The 22,629-nt window shown below is 39.3% G+C and overlaps 4 protein-coding genes across 5 annotated transcripts in view; 3 read left to right on the top strand and 1 right to left on the bottom strand.

Annotated features, from left to right (window-relative positions):
• slc1a3a (solute carrier family 1 member 3a) overlaps positions 1-769 on the bottom strand; it is a 13,443-nt gene extending 12,674 nt beyond the window's left edge. Inside the window, exon 1 of one of the 2 annotated variants that reach the window (XM_047818513.1) lies at positions 646-769. The gene's annotated coding sequence lies outside the window, so the exon portion shown is untranslated. Of the gene's footprint in view, positions 1-238; positions 399-645 lie in introns of those variants that run through there. The other variant, XM_047818512.1, reaches the window with a different exon arrangement.
• A 629-nt stretch (positions 770-1,398) lies between these two features.
• lmbrd2a (LMBR1 domain containing 2a) lies at positions 1,399-13,199 on the top strand. Its single transcript, XM_027138037.2, has 18 exons — positions 1,399-1,538; positions 2,150-2,340; positions 2,575-2,675; positions 2,826-2,924; positions 3,055-3,222; positions 3,316-3,526; positions 3,670-3,744; positions 3,842-3,955; positions 4,785-4,968; positions 5,436-5,617; positions 7,776-7,909; positions 8,131-8,236; positions 8,343-8,440; positions 8,694-8,797; positions 8,871-8,917; positions 9,866-9,944; positions 10,444-10,528; positions 12,333-13,199. Exons 2-18 carry the CDS (start codon positions 2,167-2,169, stop codon positions 12,385-12,387), a joined length of 2,016 nt encoding a protein of 671 aa, XP_026993838.2. The 5' UTR covers positions 1,399-1,538; positions 2,150-2,166; the 3' UTR covers positions 12,388-13,199.
• A 1,326-nt stretch (positions 13,200-14,525) lies between these two features.
• LOC113637369 (serine protease FAM111A-like) overlaps positions 14,526-22,629 on the top strand; it is a 200,972-nt gene continuing 192,868 nt past the window's right edge. The window contains exon 1 of the mRNA XM_047818505.1: positions 14,526-14,548. The gene's annotated coding sequence lies outside the window, so the exon portion shown is untranslated. The remainder of the gene's footprint in view (positions 14,549-22,629) is intronic.
• Positions 17,832-20,872, top strand: LOC125138387 (serine protease FAM111A-like). Its single transcript, XM_047818503.1, has 2 exons — positions 17,832-18,321; positions 18,502-20,872. The coding sequence occupies exons 1-2, from the start codon at positions 18,193-18,195 to the stop codon at positions 20,329-20,331; spliced, it is 1,959 nt and encodes a 652-aa protein (XP_047674459.1). The 5' UTR covers positions 17,832-18,192; the 3' UTR covers positions 20,332-20,872.

The raw sequence follows: 22,629 nt of genomic DNA, 5'->3' as shown, positions 1-22,629 counted from the left end.
AGGTTGATTGGCATTTCTGGAAAATTGTCCGTAGTGTGTGATTGCGTGAGTGAATGAGAGTGTGTGTTTGTGTGTGCCCTGCGATGGGTTGGCACTCCATCCAGGGTGTATCCTGCCTTGATGCCCGATGACGCCTGAGGTAGGCACAGGCTCCCCGTGACCCGAGGTAGTTCGGATAAAGCGGTAGAAAATGAGTGAGTGAGAGAACACTGAGTACAACTGCCACATTTATAATTACCTGCGGGAAGAGAAGGCATCCCCTGCTTTTTTTGTGATGGCAACTCTGATTTCACAAGCAAGTCACGAAGATTGTTTTGACTTGTAAAGACTCGAGATAACTATCACTGGAAACGATGTGCCAATGTCTATTTAAAGTGTTACGAAACTCACTACCAAGTGCTGAATATTTTACAATGCAACGGAGCATCAAACTGGTGCTTTTGCTTATTCACATTAGCACGTAAACACTCTATAACAAATTTCTCTTTGGCACTTTTAATCGACTATTTTCGATATCCACGGTTCTCAAACCTTCGCTTAAATCAGCGGATTGTAGAGAATAAGACTCTTCTGTACTGCAGATCCTACGTTTGAATTGGCTAATAGGTAAACTCGTAATTAGAGGTCTAGGATGAAAACTATCACCTCTTAAGATTGTATTACGGTCCGTTGGTTTTCGATACAGATCAGTCTGAAGTTTTCCATCATTTACATACACTCTAACATGAAGAAAACTGATGCTAACAGCGTCATATTCCATAGTAAAATTAATATGTTCAGTTCTAGAATTAAGATCATTTAAAAAAGACATCATCTCTATGGGAGTAGCATTTGTGATCATACAAATATCATCAATGAACCGTCTGTAATACAAGATGTTAGAGAAAAATGGATTGATCTCATTTAATACATAATCATTTTCAAAAACTCCCATATACAGACAGGCATAATTAGGTGCCATTTTACTGCCCATAACAGTCCCTTTTACTTTTACTAAAATGTATACTTTAATCTGAACACTGGCAAAAAATACCCCCATCTAGCGGCTGTTTTCTGGAACTGCACCTTTTTCTTCTTTAGTTTATTATTGGTTGGGAATAACAGAATAGTGCATCACCTGGTATGAAATGAGTGCGTGTATTTTACCTGAGAGGTGTAAACAAAGTCACTTTTATGGCTTATCTCCTGCTCTCATTGTGTGAAACGTCTGTTTACATCAATCTGACATTAGAACAGTTTTATTTACATCTTTGCACATAGGGTTATATATATATATATATATATATATATATATATATATATATATATATATATATATATATATACAGAGAGAGAGAGAGAGAGAGAGAGAGAGAGAGAGAGAGACAGAGAGAGAGTCTATAGCCGCTTTTGCACCATGTGGGGTTTTACTACATGTCCCATGCTGCCTGCGAAAACCGGAAATGTCTCTGTGACGTCACGGCTGTGGACGTTTCTCAGCACAGAGACGCAGGGTACCAGCCGGAAGTCAGCTCCGGGACCGTAAACTCACATTAAAGGTAGAATATACTTTATTAACTCTGTGTTTCTGTTGTAATTAAGCCGTTATAAACACTTACTACAGGCTATAAGCCGTGATGTTACTGTTGGGGATGAAGAATACGGTCTGTCATCTGATATCCAAACACTTAAACATTATTTTACTTAATCATTACTTTTTTTTTGTTTTTTGTTTTTTTCATTATAACCGGAAGTGACGCGTCACTCTGTATTTTCATAATTAATAACTAATGCTAATTCTACTAATCCTAACAACAACAACAATAATAATAATAATAATGCAGTGTGGATATTTTTAATGTTTGTTAATAATAAAAAATAGTTGGTTTTTTTGCTTTTATTTTTGTAATCTAGTTTATTTAGTAGTTTCTTTTTACAGTTTCTTTTTACAGATCAGAAATATTTCTTTGTGTTTATATTTCAGTTATATTACATATATAACATGTTACATATATGTTACATATATAGCATGTTTTTTTTCTCGATGCAATGTAGTTTTTCAGATTTCACTACATCTACATTAATTATAATGAATAGATTGACTCGACAATGTTCTCTCTCACCCGTGTGGGTGTGGTTTATGTTTTAATTGACGGGTTTGCTGGAGCAGGGTGGAGGCTTGGCAGGATGAGCAGTGTGGCCCTGGGCGTGGACGTGTTAGTGGCATTGGTGTTGGCGCTGGTGCTGCTGCATCGTTATGGTGATGTGCGGAAACAGCAGCGTGTGGTTCTGCTGGCTACGCTCCTCGCCTGGTTCCTCTGTTTCCTCATAGCCTTCACCATCCCACTCGACATCAGCACGGTGAATACATCCAGTTGGTTAACATTAACATTCCAGTCACCATCATCACCATCATCATCATCATCATCATCATCATTACCTCCACCATCACTACCATCATCATCACCATCATAATACCAATAATGTGTCAAAACAAACAGATGACACCACAAACATTTTGGCGGATGGATTTCACTTTGCTCTGTGTGTGTGTGTGTGTGTGTGTGTGTGTGTGTGTGTGTGTGTGTTTTGTAGACCATCTATAATCAGTGTGTGACTGATAACAACCAAGGGTTAGCTACAACAGCAAGTCACTCCAACCAGACATCCAACACTTCAGTGTTTCCCACTCAGAGGTAACAAGATAAACTTGTGTTAATTTTTGTGTGTGTATGTTACTATATAATATACTATAACTGTTCTCTCATCTGTTCTGTCCTAAACTGTCTAATAACATCACTTAAGTATACTCAACTAAAAATGTGACTGTATGTGTGTGTGTGTAGGTTACCCAAGGTGTGTCACAAGCCATGGAGTTACATTCCAGATGGGATCTTGCCAGTGTTTTGGAGAGTGGTGTACTGGACATCTCAGTTCCTCACATGGTGACAGACACACACACACACACACACACACACACACACACACATTTCATGTAGTCCTTTGAACTTGGCAACCTTCTGTATGAAGCCACACATGTTCAAGTGACCGCAAATATTGTGTGTGCATTGTCAGGCTCCTTATCCCATTCATGCAGTCATACGCTCGTTCTGGAGGATTTTCCATCTCTGGGAAGATAAAAACAGCACTGATTGAGAATGCCATTTACTATGGCACTTATCTCTTCATCTTCTGCTCTCTGCTCATTTATGTCGCCATCAGTCCACAGTGGCACCTCTCATGGTTAGTATCAACCAATCAGATATAAACAATGACCAATTAGATCCCACCACTCACAATCCCAAAAAGTCACTGTGATTGGTTGATTCCACTCAGGTATGATCTTAGAACCATTGGCATCACTGCAGCGAACACCTGGGGCCTATTCTTACTGGTGTTGTTGCTTGGATACGGCCTGGTGGAAATCCCACGCTCATATTGGCTGGCATCATGTCACGGACATCTGCTGTCCAAAACTTACTTTAAAGCAGCAAAGCTGATGACGGAGAAAACAGATGCAGAGGAGAACCTGGAGGATGCGATGGAGGTGCGGAAGGGGAGTGGGACTGTGGGAGGTAACTGATGTAGAGGTGTGTAGAGGGTGATATGGTCTGTGGAGCGATGGATGAAGAGATGGATGGTGAGATTGAGGGAATGGTGAGTAGATGTTAAAGTTTTTTGGTCTTACAGGATGTCAGAGCTGTTAATGAGTCCATCAAATACAACCATCCTCTGAGGAAGTGCATCGACACCATTCTGAAGAAGGTACATTCTCTCTCAACACACAAATTCACACAGTGACACACACACACACACACACACACACAAATTCACAAAGTGACACACACACTATCCCTCTCAGTGTCCTGTAGAGTATCAGGAGAGAATGGGGAGGAACATGGATGACTATGAAGACTTTGATGATAAGAGGAGTCCATATCCAAGCAAGAAGAGTCTGGTCAAACTCCATAAACAGGTAACACTCTCTCTCTCTCTCTCTCTCTCTCTCTCTCTCTCTCTCTCACACACACACACACACACACACACAGACACACACACATAGTGGAATACTCTATTTGTTTGTTAATTCATTCAGTTCCAGACAGTAGCAGGTCAGTAGAGGAATCAGGTTCGTTACACAACTTTGGGATCAGGACATCAGCCACATCTTAAACCGCTTAAACCGCAAAAAATAACAATAACTAGAACCGCAAACAGAACCATAACTGGCTAATGATCAGAACTTGGATGGTACCTAAAATCATCTAAAACAGATGCAGAGACAAAAAAAAAAGAACCAGAGCATGAAGCACATTCAAATTCATGACCAGAAGTTCCATAATCAGACCTGAAACCAATAACAAGCAGTCGAGTAAAAGGAAACCACAACACAATCCAAAAATACAAATAAAACCAAAATCAGATAATGAAAAAAAAGTTTAAAAAAAAAAAAAACTAAACAGAAAAAAACAGAACAAAGAGTAACACATGAACCAAAAGAAAAGAAACACAAAAACCATAAGAAAAAACAGATCAAAAACTGAATCTGGACCAGAAAAAAAATTATTTAAACTGATTTAGAACTACTTAATGAGAACAAACCGGGAATCAGTCACAATTGAAAAGGAACCAAAAAGTGGAACACAAACGAGGATGAAACTCAGAGCCAGAAACAAGGACTAGAACCAGAAGTGACTCAGTGTAGGTCTAAACCAATCAACATTCAACCAGCACCACGCACATCAGTGTTATCAGCATGTAAATGTGTGTGTGTGTGTGTGTGTGTGTGTGTGTGTGTTTGTCAGGTGATTTATGCTGTGCAGAGACACAACCGCACTCAGGTACAGTGGCAGATCTTATTAGACGAAGCATTACACCTGGAAGACATGGCTAAAAACGAGACTAGCTCCGCCCAACAGTTTGTCCACAGCCAGCCTTCCAACAAATTAGATGGCTGCTTCAGGAAGTACATCTACACACCTGCTGCAGGTACGAAACACACCACTGTGTATGTGGGCCAGGCAGATAGTTGTAAGGTTGAGGAAACAGGAGCTGACAGAAAAAAACGTTTATTTAAAAAAAAATTTTATCTCGTCAGCACTGATCATTATTATTTTCACACATTCTGTAACTTCCTTGTTCTTTAATTTACAGGTATATTTTCACATCCCCTAGCTTGTGTTCTCTATAATCCCTGTAGGTTTTTGTTTCATATTTAAAGAAAATATTGGATTTGTGGATGATTACTGATGAAATGAAATATTTGTGGAAGTGCATTGAGATGTGTAGAGCTGATATTAGTGCAATTTAATCCACTGTTTGTGTTTTACCACATACTGAAAAAATATATATAATATATAATAATATACACACTTCTAATATACATACTTTCTAAGCTCTCTCTCTCTCTCTCTCTCTCTCTCTCTCTCTCTCTCTCTCTCTCTCTCTCTGTGCAGAGTGGTATTGGGAGTGTGTGTTGCGGAGGTGGTGTTACCGTGTGCTGGCCGTGGTTTTGTCAGTGTTGTCTGTGTTGGTTGTTTGGTCTGAGTGTACGTTCTTCAGCACACAGCCTGTTCTGTCAGTGTTTGCCATCCTCATTCAGATCGCTGAGAGGAAATACAATTACATCTACATAGAGGTACACACTCACACACATACACACACAGTGCTAATGAGTCAATAAAATTTTGAAAAAACACAGGGGTTCAGGAAGGAAAAAGGAATGCGGGAAAGAATGTGAGGGACTAAACTATTAACCATAACCATAACCCTTAGTACTGCTGAAAAAGGGAGCAGTACAGAATAATGACTGGATATGTGATAAAGACATGATGAGTTTAGAAGTAACTGAGAGGGTAAAGAAACAATGGTGTCATTTGGATCACTGTCTGAAACCTGAAGGACAGAGTCACCTGTAGGTCAGGGGAAATAGAGGCCAGGGGCTAAACCAACTTTTCACCCTAAACATCGACAGCATCATGTTTGACAGTACAGGGACTAGAGCTCAGGTTCCCCCTGTTCTGTGCATTATAGTGATCTCCCTGCTCCTGGTTCACCTGTATATAATAAATATATATTTTATCATTATTATTGCTTGCTCTGGGAAATCAAGTTGCAGTCGCTCACAGTAAAAAATAGAGTTTTTAGAATTAAAAAATAACTAAACATTAAGTTGAAAGTGTTGCTGATGTACAATGGATAAATTTCTAAAGTCTTATTGAAATACACTGTTCAAAATATGTAACAGAAGTAAATCAACAGAAAAATGTTGTCAGACACTAACTATACAAGTTATACAAGTTATTGCACATGTAACGATAGATTACACCCCAAACAATAACTGCCCAATAATTGTTCAAATATTAACATTATATAATAAATGTGGCATGAACATTTGTAATGAGATTATGAAGCAAGTGTCTAATGTTCAGAGTTATATAGTTTAATGGCCACAGACAGAAATGATCTCCTCAGACTCACCAGTATGTTAGTGGGTGGGAGGATGGAGATGGAACGTACTTTGGATAGCATCCTCGTTTCAGACACTATTGTCAGAGTCCAGTTACTCCCCAACATCATCACTGCCTTGCACATCAATCTGTTGAGTCTACAGCATACAGAAGAGCACTGGCCACTACAGACTCATAAAACATCCTCAGCATTGTCTGCCAGAAAAAATAGAATTGTCTCTGGCCCTTTCTATGGAGAACTTCAGTGTTTTTAGTCCAGTTTAATTTATTGTTTGTATACACCCCCAAATATTTTTTGTCCTCCACCATTTTAAACACCAATGCTTCAAACAGAGATAGGAACCACAGAAAACAGTGAAGATATCACTGATCACTTTTCCTGAAACACAGTGTTGCAGGCACATACTGTATACTGAGGTCAGCCAGGTAATCAACTATCCAGGACAGAAGGGTGGGCATCAACCTGCATCGCGCTCAGCTTCTCACACAGAATTGCCGGCCTGATGGTGCCAAAAGAACTGATGAAATGAAAGAAGATGACCCTTACAATGCTTGCTGGTTTAGGAGGTAGATGGTGTTGGTGACCCATATTTGGCTGGTTGGTGAACAGTAGTGGATCTAGATATGTGCTGATCATGGTCCGTAGCTGTTGAAGGACCAGTCTCTCCAGGGTCTTCATGATGTGGAAGGTCAGAGCCTATAGTCCTTAAAGCCACTGGGATGAGTTGTCTTTGGCACATGAACAAGGCAAGATGTCTTCCACAACACTGGAACCCTTTTAAGATCATGACTCAAGATGGGCCCAGATATATGGTTAATATAGGGTTGAAATAACATTAAAAACCCTCTTGACTTGACTTGCATTTAAGACTTTAAAGACTGGATTCTGGAGCAAAGCTGAACAGGAATGGACAGAGGAGGCAGGAGACTTGAGAAGCCATTCACCATCCATGCTCCTTCTACTCTTCCTGATTTTATGTGACCCCATGACTCTTCATGCTACAGACACATTTTTTTGGTTCTCATGCACACTTGGGGGACCAGCTTTATCTATGTAAAGAGCAAGTCTTACATTGGTTACCATGTAGATGAGTGTTTACATGTTTTCAGCATAAATGTGGTAGGTCAGTTCAGATAGAACCTAACAGTGTTCTCTTGTAATTCTGTACCAGGCTCTGAGCTAATAAAGGGTTAAACCTAATACTATACTAGTGGGTAGAGTCAGAACAGGAGTGAGCCAATAATCCACAAGCAAAGCCTATATTCCCTGTTATGAAGGGTTTGATGATGGATGTTCTTTTGTGTGTTTGTTTGTGTGTGTAACAGGTGGCGTGTTTCATCACCATCTTGTACCTGTGTTACTGCGTTTACTCCACTGTGTTCCGCATTAGAGTGTTTAATTATTATTATCTAGCACCTCACCACCAGACTGATGCCTACAGCCTGCAGTTCAGTGGCATGTACGACTAACATGCACACACACACACAGAATATATATATATATATATATATATATATATATATATATATATATATATATATATATATATATATATATATATATATATGTATATGTATACACATACAAAATCCAAAAGAGAACATAAACCTTATAGAATTACAAATACAAAGGAGAGGATTGCTTTTTCTGTTTTTTTACTTTGTGTGTGTGTGTGTGTAGGTTGTTTTGTCGACTGACACCACCTCTGTGTTTGAATTTTCTGGGTGTGATTCATATGGACTCAACCATCTCACACCAGGACAGACAACAGACCTCATACACATCAGTGAGTGATACACACACACACACACACACACACACACACACACACACACACAAAGTAAAGACTCATTATTATATGATACTATTCTCTCTACGTCTTTTTTTTTTAGATCATGGGTTCCATGCAGGTTTTGTCATTCATTGCAAATGGATTTTATATTTATTATCCCATGCTCATCGTGCTGCTCTGCATCGCCACCTACTTCAGGTGACACACACACAGAGCTAACTGTGGAATGTCTGTTCCTTAATACCTTTAGCTCACACATTATTCCAAGTACCTCTGATTATTTTTCTGTATCCCTGTACTGGATTCATTTATGCTTCACTGCTATTCAGAATCAAATGAATGAAAGAGTTATTTCCACTGTCATTTTCACAGTCACAGGCAACATGTTGTCTTCATTTGTATGTCAACATTTGTATTTCAACAGTCATCTCTCTTCTCTTCTCTCACTCAGTTTGGGGACGAGGTGTTTGAATCTGTTGGGTTTTCAGCAGTTCATGGGTGACAGTGATTTGACCTCTGACCTTGTAGATGAAGGGAAAGAACTCATTCGCAGAGGTATTGATGAACAATATTCATCCCTCCATCACACTCCTTTTCTCCATCCTTGAATTTCTTTCTCATCTTTCAGAGAGGAGAAAGAGGCAGAAAACAGAGGATGCAGAGACCAGAAGGAGGGTATGAAGCACACACACACACACACACACACACACACACACACACACAGTTCCATAGACAGAGTTGGTGCGGGTCTTGTGTGGTGTTCCTGGTGTTAAGAGATTTAGTACCTACCAAAAGTCATGGACTCACTGATGTGTGTGGGAAGTGAAGGCTAGCCATCTGGTTCGATACCGCAGATGAGTTGCTGTATATGATAAAGAGAATGGTGGATCTGATAGAAAGGATTCAGAACACACAGAGCATCACTGCTTGTTCCAAATGGAGCGACCACCTAAAGCTCCTACACTGGACACAGGAGCATCAGAACTGGACCATGGAGAATTGGAAGAAGGTCTGATGAATCTCACTTTCTTTTACATCATGTGGAAGCTGTGTGCAAGTGAGTCACTTACCTGGGGAAGAGATAGGATGCACTATCCAAAGAAAGCGAGATGGATGGAGACAGTGCAATGATCTGGACAATGTTCTGCTGGAAATACTTGGGTCCTGGAGTTCATGTGGATGTTACTGTGACATGTACCACCTATGTAAACACTGTTACAGATCAACTCCAACCATTTATGTTCACTAAAGGTAGTGTCCTCGTTCAGATGGATGATTCTCCCTGACAACCTGCAGACATTGTTTAAAAATGGTTTAAGGAATATGAGAAGACTTCATTGTGTTGACTTGGCCTCCAGATTCCTAAGATCTCAATCCAATCGAGCATGTGTGGGATGTGCTGGACAAAGAAGTCTGATCCTTTGAGGCTCCACCTTAAAGGAACTGCTGTTAATGCCGCAAACCACAGCAAACATTCAGAAGTCTTGCGGAGTACATGCCTCAGTGTCAGATTCCAATGTTAGGAGTGTAATATAATGATTTTAATGTTCTGGATGATTTCTGTGTGTGTGTGTGTGTGTGTGTGTGTGTGTGTGTGTGTGTGTGTGTGTGTGTGTGTGTTAGGAATGGAGGGAGAAGTATGTGCCCAGGAGTCGGACCTCCTACTCGGAAATCAGAGAGAATGACAGTCCAAGCAGACAAGGTTAGCTCTTTTCTCCTCAACACACAGACACACCCACACCGAAATGTCTCTAGTGCCCTCTAGTAGCTGCAGGTGCAGTTATTAACCCGCCACATCCCAGTGTGTTTCCGACCCATCCTTTACACTGCCTTCTTTCCTCCACCCTGATCCTACTAGGTCACAGGCAACCTGGATGCCAGTCTATCACAGGGCACCATCATGCATGTACACATAAGCACACACACAAACGCACACATACACACACACACACACACACACAATTTAGACTTGCCAGTCAGCCTATAACACATGTGTTTGGGCTGGGAGAGGAACTGGGGTACCATGGAGGAGAACTCCAAGGAATAGGGAAAGCATGTAAACTCCAGACACAGGAACAGAGACTCAAACCCCAACCCTGGAAGTGTGAGGCATACATGCTAAACCACTATGCTAAGCCACCATGTTTTTTTTGTTTTTTTTTACCAAAAACACGAACTCACCTGTGTATATGTGTGTGTAGGTCAGTGTGATCGGACTGAACTCCTGCAGGATGTTGAGCCGCTGGATTTTTATGGAGATGACACACCAGAGGTGGAGAACAGGAGGTGTGATTACACTAACAATATTATGGTTTAACCACACAGTTGTGAAAAAAAAAGTGTTTCTTATGGGTTTATTGGATTTGTTTAGATTATTAACAGTTTCTCAACTCAACCCGATCTTTACATTCTTCCACATACACAGTACACAAAAGAATGAAATGCCGTTACTACGGACCAAGGTGCATACTGTAGGTAGTGAAGTAGAATTTAAACAGTAAAGAATAAATAGTAAACATAAATTAGCCGTAAAATATCCTAGAGTTATGGTATGCTAATTATGAGTTAGATGTGAGGTATGAGGTCAATGTAGTAAGAATTTAGATTAAAGGGCAGATGTGTTACATGACCAGTGTGCATATTAGTGCACAATAAAGTGGCTGAGAGCAGATATGCGTTGGTGTCTATTGAATGTCCATTTAATATTCCCAGTTTACATTTAAGCAGGTGGGAGCAAGGTGAAGAGTGTTCAGTGCTCTAACAGATTAGGGAAAGAAGCGAACAGATTGGGGTGGGATGGATCCTTCACAATGGCAGAGGATCTGCATATGCATCGTGCCTGGAAGGGGTCCTGGATAGAGGGGAGAGAGACACCTCTAATCCTCTCAGCTGTCCTCACTATGTGCTATAGGGCCTTGTGTTCTATGGTTTTGCAGTTTTTATACCACACAGTGTTGCATCTTTCCAGGACGCTTACCACAGTTCCTCTGTACAAGGCGGTAAGAATGGGTGGTGGGAGGCTGGCTTTCTTTAGTCTTCACAGGAGATGAAGACGTTGTTGTGCCCTCTTCACTGTGAAGATGGTATGAGTACTCCCGCTGAGGTCCTCAGAAACGTGGTACTACCGATTCTCTCGGGTGGACAGCCGGCCCTTTCAGGAAGTCGACAACGATCTGCTTTGTCTTGTTCAAAATTAAAGACATATTGTTGTCGTGACACCAGTTCACCAGTTGTTCCACCTCCTCTCTGTATGGTGTTTCAGTGTCATTTTTGTTGAGTCCCAATTCTCTTGTGTCATCACCAAACTTGATGTTGAGGTTGGATTCTGACTTTGCCACGCAGTCGTGGGTGAGCAGCGTGAACAGTAGAGGGCTGAGCACATAGCATTGTGGGTCACTTTTGCTCACTGTGATGGTGTCTGATGTTTTGTTGCCAATGCACACTGCCTGCGGTCTTTCCGTCAAAAAGTCTACAATCCAGTTACAGTGTGGCGTGTTAAGGCTCGAGGTTTGTGTGTTGAGGTTTCCTCACCAGTTGTTGGGGGATGATTGTGTTGCATGCCTAGCTGAAGTCAATGTGAGGACACCTGCCAGCTGATCAGCACAGTCCCTGAGCACTCTCCCTGGTATGTTATCTGGACCAGCAGCTTTCCATTAGTTGACTCGAGATAGTGCTCCTTAGGGGTAGGCATGGACTTGCATGCTCGATTGTCAAAGGAAATAAACAGAAGCAATTGGCAACTTTACTTCAAGGGTTCTTTAGCGCTCCAGAAAAAAATTATTCAGGCGTATGATACTCATGCTGGTGTAAGCCACATACACAACACCAACTCAGCAGCAGTTTCAAACATGCATACATGTGGCATTTAAAAAAATTAAGACAAGATGAGTGTGAATGTAGCACCAAATACTGTATAAGAGAAAAGAAAGACATATTAGAAATGGCTATTACTTTTTTCATATCTTGTATCTCCCAAAAAGATTTTTTATCACAAAGCTCAATTCTGAATTCAATAAACAGTATGAAATATCTCTCTCTCTCTCTCTCTCTCTCTCTCTCTCTCTCTCTCTCTCTCTCTCTCTCTCTCTAGGTATAGTTATCTCTCCACCTCGGTATCTCGCACTCGCCTCTTTGACGATGTGTGAAAAACAGCAAGGGATCATTGTTGAGAAAGAGGGAGACACCAATCTTGCACTACTTCACTTTCTGAAGAGAAATTGTGTGTGTGTGTGTGTGTGTGTGTGTGTGTGTGTGTGTGTGTGTGTGTGTGTGTGTGTGTGTGTGTGTGTGTGTGTGTTTTGAGAGGTTTTCACAGTGTTAGTAACCATAGTGACTATAGTTAATACAGAATTCTAAAGGAGTGAGAATATGAAATATTTAGCTAGCGCGAGTGACCTTCTGTCTGTTTATGTCAGACCCAAAGCTGTGAATAAAGGTGTGTGCTAATGATCTAACAGAGTGCTAAAAGAGCGGTAACCAGAGTGCTAACAGATCGGTAACAGCACTCAGTTAGCTGCTGGGGAAAAAACATTACACACGTAATGAATAATGTGACATTTTTGGGGGGTTGGTTACACACTGTGACTTTATTTTGTTTTTGTGAACTTTTCACCCAGGAACAGATGGGGTCATAAGCCTGACATCACTGCTGCTGCCCATGTGCTTATTTCATTAGTGATGAACGTAGGCTCCTTGTGCAGCAGAAATTTCAATGATGTTCAGACTGGAACTGACCCCAAACACTCGCATCTCTGTGCACAGCAACATGGCATTACTTTATCTTTCCTGTTTGGTTCTTTGTGTCTAACAGGTGAAGATGGTTTTATCTCCTTCTCGTTGCATCTTTTAAACATTTTGTTCTCACTGGGTTCTTTGTCTAACTGAAATATCTAATTTGAAATGTTTTGCTGTTATTTTTGCTTTTGAAGGACCTCAAATAAACAGATGTTTCAGGTGATGTGTATTTTAATCCTTTGACTCTTCACTTAATCTCATTCACACACATATAAGCAAAAGAATCAAAGAGACATCAGTTTTACTGATGTGCCTTTACCAGCACAGTTCAGGATTTCAGGTTCAGTATTAAAGCCATGTTTCAAGATTTGTAAACACCAATAAAATACTGTAAGAAATAAAAAGAAATGTGTGAAAATAAAACGATGAGGGTGACGTCCTTAATGAAGAAGTTTATTCCAGTATAGCAGTGACAAAATACAAAGTACTTTGGGTTCATCAGAGCCAGTAAGAACCCAGGACAAATCATGCTCAAGCATTTTATACTGTTTTCCCTTTAGTAGTTTAAATGGGGTTTCCCTTTGAATGTGTATTGAGCGTAAGAGCCAAGTGTCTCCCAGATGTCTGGGATTCACCTTGTTGTCTAGCCTGATAGTCTTTAACTGTTAATCATGGTCACGTACACCTTGGCTTGGTATTGTTACAATTGTTATCAAACAAATGGTCACTTTAAATGGTAATCACAGTCACAGACCATTTGTTTAGTGGCAATCCTTGATGTCCTGCTGTTGCTCCCATACTAACGATTTAATCAAGTTTAGAATGAATGGGGGGGGGGGCCATAGAAGCCTTTATTATTGCCACATATACATTACAGCGGAATTTTTTTCTTCACATACCCTAACTGAGGAGGTTGGGGTCAGAGTGCAGAGGCAGCTATGATACAGCACCCCTGGAGCAGGGAGGGTTGAGGGCCTTGCTAAAGGGCCCAGCCTTGAACCCGGTCCTCCGATCAACAACCCAGAGCCTTAACCAGTTGCGCCACCACTGCCCCTCCTTTATTCATTTAGAGGTCTAAATGTATTACCTTATGATACTTAAACCTTTTTAGGAATGAGTCAAACAGCTGCTAAAGTGAAACATTATTGTTGATGACCCATATTTAATATTTAATACCTGATAGAACAACTCATAAGAGGTAACATTTTATAATAATTATTTAACAGACTGACTGGGCACCAAGTTGTCCATGGAAATCAGGTCTTTATGGAGTTTTTGAATTGAAATGAAACTTTGAGTCACACTTCAAGTTAAGAAACTCGCTGAAATTTCAGTCTCAGACTTAAGTCTCAGAGGATAAACCATCATTGTGACCCAATATATCATATTATACGGTACTTCTGCGAAGACGTCCCATTCCTGGCGGTTTTGGGGATAGCAAAAAACTATCAAAGAGCCAATCTGATTAAAGTATTTTTGGCGCCGTCCTCGGAAACGTTCTGGGCGCGAAATCCACTTCCCCATACAAATCTGAGGAAAATCCCGAGGCAGTCTTTGATCAGAAGTGAGAAAGTAAGTCAATTATTACATTAATACTTCATCGTATTGCTGAATAACCGTGATGATTGTTTATAAAAAAAACGAATGTAACGTTAATCAGGTCGAGTTTGTTTCAAAATAAAAGGGTTTTTTATTATTGTTTAGCTTCATTAGCTTAGCACAGGGTATTAAAATACGTGTACGCAGATTAGACATTAGAGATCTTAGTGTGTTTTATTTAAAGTAAATAGCTCCATAATGACCCGAATGTAATGAAATGTATGGATTTGATGAAAAAACACAACCTGGTGATTTTAATTGATGGAATCTGAATTTCACCTCAGAGAAGTTTATAGTGTAAAAACACACGAAGAAATCTGAATAAATTCATTATTATGAATGAATAAAGAGATATGCAGTAGATATGGATGGCAAGGCTGCCGACTCTCACTCATTCAGACCCAAATTAACTACAAATTGACCCAAATCTCCCTCCCATCTGCACCGTGTGAATTGTGAACGCAGGCAGGTCAGTGAGTTACAGGGAGCTCCGTGTCTCCGTCTAGTTTAGGCTAGTAACTAATAGGCCCATATGGGCGTAAATCCCGGGGTGGACGGAGGGGACATGTCTTCTGTCTCTCTCTCCCCGGTGTTGTCCCCCCACATCCGAGGATCCCCCCCCCCCCCAAAAAAAAAAAAAACCTTTACAAAATATTGCACTCTCTATTGTGAAAAATATATGTATGCAAGGGCGTCGATTTGGGTAGGGACGCAATATCCAGGGAACACTCAATTGTCCCTAGCAATAATTCGACCAAGCCTATATATATATATTTATACATAACCACTGATATCCATCTGTGTCTTGTGCTTTTTTACTTATTTTATTTAACATTTATCCAGGAATAAGAAGTAAGACGAAAATATTTTACAACGGCGTTCTGTAAAAAATAGCGCAACTAGTGGAACCCAAACGGTTAACAGATTTACCCCCTGCAATGAATTCCGCCTCTGTAACTCACCTCTCTAAAATGATTGGCCTTTGACTTTTTTGAGTCCTGCCTCTCTAACCCACGTCGCTGTCTGATTGGCTTTGTCTTTCTCGCTAATGTGTTGAGGTCGGCTGCAGCTATATTCCGTTGTATGAAACAATATGCAACGTGATTATGCAGGCTACCGGTATGTGAGGAAGAAACTATTCTTATAACAACAGTGCACAAAATACGGGGAATGTTGTCCCCACCAATGTCAAATAAATTATGTCCCCACCAATGTCAAAATCAAACTTTCGCTATTGTATGTATGTTTACCTAAATAATTGTGTAAGTCGAAAAAAAAAACGCAAAAAATGCATTTAGAAACAGTTGAGTCACCCCTCCCCTTCCTCACAGTGGTTTGACCCACTGCCTGCTTTGCCAGTTCAACTCACCTACTCTGCACACACGAGTCAGGTGTGTGTCTGCGGCTCACTTAATGGTCAACTCCATTAGGGCACGGGCGGTTCTAGGATTTCATCTTTAGGGGTTAGCCCTCAGTGAGAATTTAAAACAAGAAGAGTTTTATATTAGATATTATATGACTACATAGTCAGCCAAAAGCTATGGTATTATTTAAAATGGCAAAAATTTAAATTTAATTTAAAATGGACACCAAATTTTTATGCATGATATAATGATGCCAGTCTTGAATCAAATCAGTTCATGTATGTGTGCATTCTCTACAGTGTGTCCAATGAATTCAGTAATTAATATAAAAATATTCACAAGACAAAGATCAAATCAATAAATGTTATTTTTATTTAGTATTAGTATTGCATTAATATTTTGTTTGTGCTATCAACTCTGGTAATAAGAATAGTGAAATCTTGGTTGACTCTTTGCGGTTTTCCGCCGATTAACGTTATATATAAACGCCTCCAGCTCTGACTGCGCGTGCACGATGCACGTACCTGTGCTTCTCCGTTCAAATAAAGCAGACAGCTGAAGACGCACGTTCGAAAGACTACAACGCAAAAGCAAAGTAAAACGACATGTCGACGACATGTCCTGCATTTTAACGTAATTTTTATTGTTTATTTATGAAAGTAAAAATTATACTTATAGTTTTAGGGTGGCTGAGATCACAGATTTGGGGGGGGGGGGGGCAAAAAAAACCATAAAAAAAAGGTCTAGAACCGCCCCTGAAGTAGGGTATTTTATTCACTTTAAGTAAAGCGATTCTCTTTAATGTAGTTCATGCAGACTCATTCATAAATTAGTTGCGGCAAAAATGCTGATTACAGATGTAATTTTCCATGAATCTGCTATATTAGCGATTAAAATCTTACTTATCTAGTTAACGTTAGCTCGTTTACAATAGCATGTTGCATACTGCACTGCAACTAACACGCCAAAGCCGTTTTTCGTTTTTATACATAGAGCAGTTACTGTAAAGTGATTATTTAATAATTGATATTGTTACAAAACATTACTTATTTTATATATATTTTTCACAATAACAGTCATGTTTATATTTTATTGTATGTTGATGGCTTAACTGTAAACACACAATGCAATAAATAGTTTTGAAGAAAAATCTGCTTTGTCATTGAACCTGAGAAAAACTTTGAAAATAACCATAATGATGCAGTCTCAATAATAAGTAATAATCTTTATAAGTACAATTAGACTGTATTATTTGTGTCCCCCTTCAAAAATTGCTCATGAGAAAATTTATATTTATTGTCCCCCCTACTGTTAAATGAAAGTTACGCCCATGAATAGGCCTATGCTGTTATATAGTTTATATAGAATTAAGTTAGCATTAGCAGAGTTGTTTGTTTTGCAGCACTGAACAGTTATTTTACATAACTTTATCATTAAAAAAAACAGTACAAAAGCATTACCAGATGACAAATATCTGGACATGCCTAGTAGTTAATGCCATCTCTATTGACAATCAAGATGGCAGACTTGGAGCCATGCTTCAAGAGTGAGCTGCATCCCAATCAAGGATTAAGGCTGCAAAATCAGCCACCAGCACTTACAATAGAGCACATGTTAATCTGTAAACATGATAATCACGTGTTAATCCTATTTCTGTAAAATGTTTGTGAAAATTAAATGTAATGTAAACCTCCCAAGAAATTCTGTACAGATACCAAATACTTTGACAATCAATATATACTTAATACACTTCTGCTAATGCAAGGATTTTGTGTTTGTATTTTTTTCCACACCACGCCCTTCCATAAGCCCCTCCTCCATAACCAAAGCCCCGCCCCCAGAATCTCACACTAAGCTGAACTCAAAAGTTGGCAGCCCTGGGATGGTTTGTGTGTTTTGTTTTAAATCTTCAGTTACCTCCAAAATGTGAACTTTTCCAGGATCAGACTTTAAATTGCTCTTTTGTAAAACAGGAAATACAATTTCAGATACTAATGCAGTATAAAATTCATACACTGCCCTGGTTCAGATTTAATTGTATTTAAGCAGAGGTTTCTTGTCTGCTTTCATGATTTCTAACTGCATAGACATGTCTCTGATCTGAGACGCTTTTCTACATGTTCACATGTTTAATCATGAGCAGCTGATGAGATCACAAAATGTGGTGTCAGATTTCAGCTCATTTATTACAGAAGATTTTACTACCAAGAGAAAACCAAAAGACATTAAAAGTGTCAGAAACATCTGCAGAAAATGAAGGTCAGTAATTTCTCTGTGTTAGAAAATGAATCTAAACTTTGGCGTGTTTTCCAGTTAAGAATGGCTGAGTGTTATAAAGTAGAGGAAGAGAGGAGTGGACTGGATACGAACACCACTCAGATAGTGAGTTACACAAATGATTAATCATTATTAAATGAAAATTATTTATTGATTAATATGTTGTTGCATCTGTAATATCATTATTAAAATCATTATTAAATGAAAATTATTTATTGATTAATATGTTGTTGCATCTGTAATATACAAATTTCACTTCAGATTGTGTGTTTTACATGTTGACAGAAAACAGAAAATCACAAACACAGCTTAAGATTCTGTTACGAATCTGAGAACTACACAGTGACCTGTAATACCCCTAAGACCATCCTAGAGACACTTCAGACCGACTCCTCATTTAAAGGTGTCTATAAGGAAATACAGAAGAAAAGTAAGCAGGAAATAGTCATCAGGAGAGAGGAGATGCCCAGAGCTGCTTTAACAACACATTTCCCCTGCTGTTTGATCAACCACAACGAGCTTCTGGACCTCGAATTCATCAGATCAGGTGAAAACATCAATACAGCGAAGCTACCAAAATTCACTTTTCACCCACGTGAAAATCTGGTTTGTTTCTACATTCAGACCAGAGGTGATGAAAATATCCGCAGGCTGATGAAGAATAATGAGCTGAAAAGAACTGTGGAGTATGTGTGTGTGTATGCAGTAAAAGGGGAAAAAGTGAAAATGGCACTAAAGCGTGATGGGAGATTTACAGATGCGGTTATCAAAAAAGGAGCTCTAAATGAGCAGGAAAACAAGAACATCACAAATCTCTCTAATCTTGTTGATTATCTGGATGGAAAGCAGTTTCAGGTCATTGTCTCTCGTCACCCGACAGGCAGCCAGGAGTCGAGCCAGGAGCTGAGTCAGGAGTCAGAAGTAAAAGTGAAGGTTGGAAAAAGTGAAGCTTCTGAAACTCCTCAAGAAGAAAAACCAAACCAAAACTCCACTACCACTCAAGAGAAGAAAACAGACACACCACAGGAAGAAAAGGTGTGGAGAAAATCCCCAGACACAAAAGAGATCTCAAACACAGAGGAGATCCTGAAGCTCCTGCGAGAGCAGCATGGAGACTTGTTGAAGACGCTGAATTTGCGAAAGAATGTTGATGTGAAAAGGTTTTTCAGACAGGAGTATGATAAAAGCATTCAGAGCTTTTCAGAAGTGAATAAGGTGAAGCTGTTGATGGCTAGATCAGACTCCGTCTGCCAACTCCGCATCAATGATTCTGCAGTTGGATCCGGATTTCTGCTCTTTAACAAGTTTATCCTCACCAATGCACATGTTGTTGAAGACGTAGTCCTTCATTCATTAAAACTACAAACTACAAATAATACGAAATACAAACTAACAGCTGCGTTCCATTTTGAAAATTTGGGCTCTGTAGGAATCGTGATACCAGTGGAGGAGAACGCTATTGCTTATTGGAAGGGAAAAGATAAGAGTGGGAACTATCTGGATTTTGCTTTGCTGGAACTGAGCAGTGATGACAGTGAGAAATCTCTTGATTTTGCTTTGATGGAACAGAGCGATGATGATCAAATTCCCGGATTGCTGAGGTTCTATAGCCCTCCACCTACCAGGGGGGCTGTCTGCATTATCGGACATCCAGGGGGTGGAGTAAAGCAAATGGACCCTTGTTTTATTATTGCAAAAGAGGATATTCCTCAAGCAGCAGAGACATACTTTGAAAAGAATCCAAGCCTTAATGTCCTTCATGTTATAACACAGGATGTCTTGAATGAGGACAAGGAAGTGCGTGAATCCCAAACCCTTTACCATTCCTGTTTCTTTCATGGATCATCTGGCTCTCCACTGTTTGACCAGCACTGCAACCTGATTGGTGTTCACACTGGTGGATATGTTTATGAAGGAGAAAGAAAGAAAACCAGGAGTGTGATGGAATATTCATTTCCACTGTTTTACATTCTGGTGAATATCTTCATACAGTGCAGCAATGAGAAAAGATCTGATGTAGTTCAATACTTTGAGTCCCAAAGCAACATGAAATATGTTCTCCAAGTGGCAAAAGAACAGTTAGAGAGAAATTCTCAGCCCATGGACACTTCATAATGATCATGACATCATTAACTACATTAATGACATCATTTCTTATCATCCTTAATCACACTAATAATACTGCGAGTTAGTACAAGTATTTTCTGTACAGAAAGTCTTGAAATATCAAATGTGAGATTTGAGCATTAAAAGGATGGGGAGTCAATGATTTTCAACAAGTGATTCACTTCTTCAACCTCCAGAAATCACCGATTCTAGCCATCTTCTCCCTCACTGGGACTGCCTTCATCTTCAGCATGGTTCATTTTATATTTATTTGCTTTTGTCTCATGCTGTTTCCTCTCTTTTCTTGCTTGTCACTGGAGATAACTAGCACATAGATATTGTAATGTTTTCTCTTTAATAATTGTAACATATTCATTCATACTTTTTTTAGCTGGTAGAGTTGAGAGGTTCACAATTACAAATGTAACAAATTTGAATAAAATCATGATTTTTTGTTTCTCTATATTCATTATCCTGCATGATGCTTCTGTGTTTGATTCATTTATTCCATTACTGTAATACAGAATATGAAAATAAAATTTAAAATGAATCAGAGAGTCTTCTGATGCTGTTCTTTGATTATTTGATGAGACTAAATGTACATGTTTGTGTCTCATCCATGTTGTTAGCATGGGGCTGTGTTATTTAAGTTTCTGCTCAGCACAATGTTCATGGCATCGTAAAAAACAATTTCAGCGACACTTTCAAAGCCCCAATAAATGACTCACAAACACACCTCTGACCTCATCACGTCAGCATCACTGCGCCATTGATGACAGTTTGTAAAAAAAAATTCTACAGTTTTTTTTTATGGAGAAAAACAAAGATGGATTTGCACATATACAGACATAAAAAAAAACAAAATATCAAGGTTAACATAATTATTTAAATAAGTCCTCATAAAGCGTCAACTTTTTTTTTTGTTGTTATTTATAAGTTTAAGAAACGAAATTAGAAAGTTCAATTCAGCAAAAAAAAAAGAAAAACAAAGAGGACACCATTTTTGCTTGTTGATAATGAATTTTGCATATAAAAGTAAGAAATTGACAACATATTCATGAGATACATGTTTTGGGTTTTCATAATAACAAAAAACATCTTTAAGGAAAAATGAACCACATTTATGAGGCTAAAAATACTTATTAAATCAACACAAAACCTACCATTAATGCTACAATAAAAAAAAAGTGTAGCTGTTTTTCCACATCAATGTCTCATCAATGTCAGAATATTTTGAAATGAAGTTAATGTGGTAGATTTTATGAAGAATTTTAAAATGGACTTCCCTATCCTTGTTCGATATACAAACCCTGTTCAGTAAGAGCCAGGCTCTCCTCTAGACTATTTCTGATATAAAGAAATCCCAGTAGAATTTACCTCTCGGAGTAATCTTCCTTTTTATTTGAAAAGGTTTACAAATATGTCTGTTGTTGCATTTCCTGTCTAGAATAAAAATACCACCCAAAAACAAATCAGGACACTTTAACATTATCCATATTAAATATTAGGTAATTTTCAGCTAATTGGATTAAACCTACTGGGATATCTCCTACCAAGGTTTTCTATTCTGTCAGTGGAACTGGGAAGTCATGGAGGTTCATAAACTGCACATAAGTTATTACCAGAATCATCAAACACAGACAGAATACTATTAAAATAGTTGTTAAACCATCTAGTTGTTAAACCATCTAGTGGCTCAACTAGTTAAGGCTCTGGGTTGTTGGTCAGAGGATCTGGGATCAAGGCCCAGCACAGCCAAGCTGCCACTGCTGGGCCCTTGAGCAAGGCCCTTAACCCCTCCCTGCTCCAGGGGTGCTGTATCATAGCTGCCCCTGCACTCTGACCCCAACCACCTCAGTTGGGGTATGTGAAGAAAAGAATTCCACTGTGCTGTAATGTATACGTGGTGATAATAAAGGCTTCTATTCTATTCTATTCTATTCTATTCTATTCTATTCTATTCTACAGTGCTGAGTGCTGTTTTGCAATAAAGCCGAAAAGTGCTTTACTGCCACCTACTGGACTTGGGTATAAATGAGTGTGAAGCTTTTATAACCAGTGTTGCTGCGTCTGAGTGTTGCCTGGCAACCGTTCTGTTTAGATGGCCTCAGTTTCAACCACTGCTACTTAGAGCCAGTGGCGGAACTAGAGTTTTATACATGGGGTGGCCAAGGGGTGGCCAAGTCAACTTTAGGGGGTCCACAGACTATGATACAAATTAGCCTCACAAGGAGCATGGATGAATCCATAAATTGCTCATTAGAGGTATAATATATCTCTCATAATCTCGTTTCACTTCTTTTGATA

This window comes from Tachysurus fulvidraco, chromosome 9 (assembly GCF_022655615.1).
Source record: "Tachysurus fulvidraco isolate hzauxx_2018 chromosome 9, HZAU_PFXX_2.0, whole genome shotgun sequence".
Taxonomy (NCBI): Eukaryota; Metazoa; Chordata; class Actinopteri; order Siluriformes; family Bagridae; genus Tachysurus; species Tachysurus fulvidraco.
The sequence above is the reverse complement of the archived record's forward strand: the minus strand, read 5'-3'. Positions and strand labels throughout refer to the sequence as shown.

What these genes read in the sequence shown, in the direction of transcription:
- LOC125138387 (XM_047818503.1), top strand. Translation starts at nt 18,193, where the DNA reads ATGAAGGTCAGTAATTTCTCTGTGTTAGAAAATGAATCTAAACTTTGG. An exon ending in ATACGAACACCACTCAGATA is followed by an intron (nt 18,322 to 18,501) that starts GTGAGTTACACA and finishes ACATGTTGACAG; the next exon opens with AAAACAGAAAATCACAAACA.
- lmbrd2a (XM_027138037.2), top strand. Translation starts at nt 2,167, where the DNA reads ATGAGCAGTGTGGCCCTGGGCGTGGACGTGTTAGTGGCATTGGTGTTG. An exon ending in TCGACACCATTCTGAAGAAG is followed by an intron (nt 3,745 to 3,841) that starts GTACATTCTCTC and finishes TATCCCTCTCAG; the next exon opens with TGTCCTGTAGAGTATCAGGA. An exon ending in ACAATTACATCTACATAGAG is followed by an intron (nt 5,618 to 7,775) that starts GTACACACTCAC and finishes TGTGTGTAACAG; the next exon opens with GTGGCGTGTTTCATCACCAT.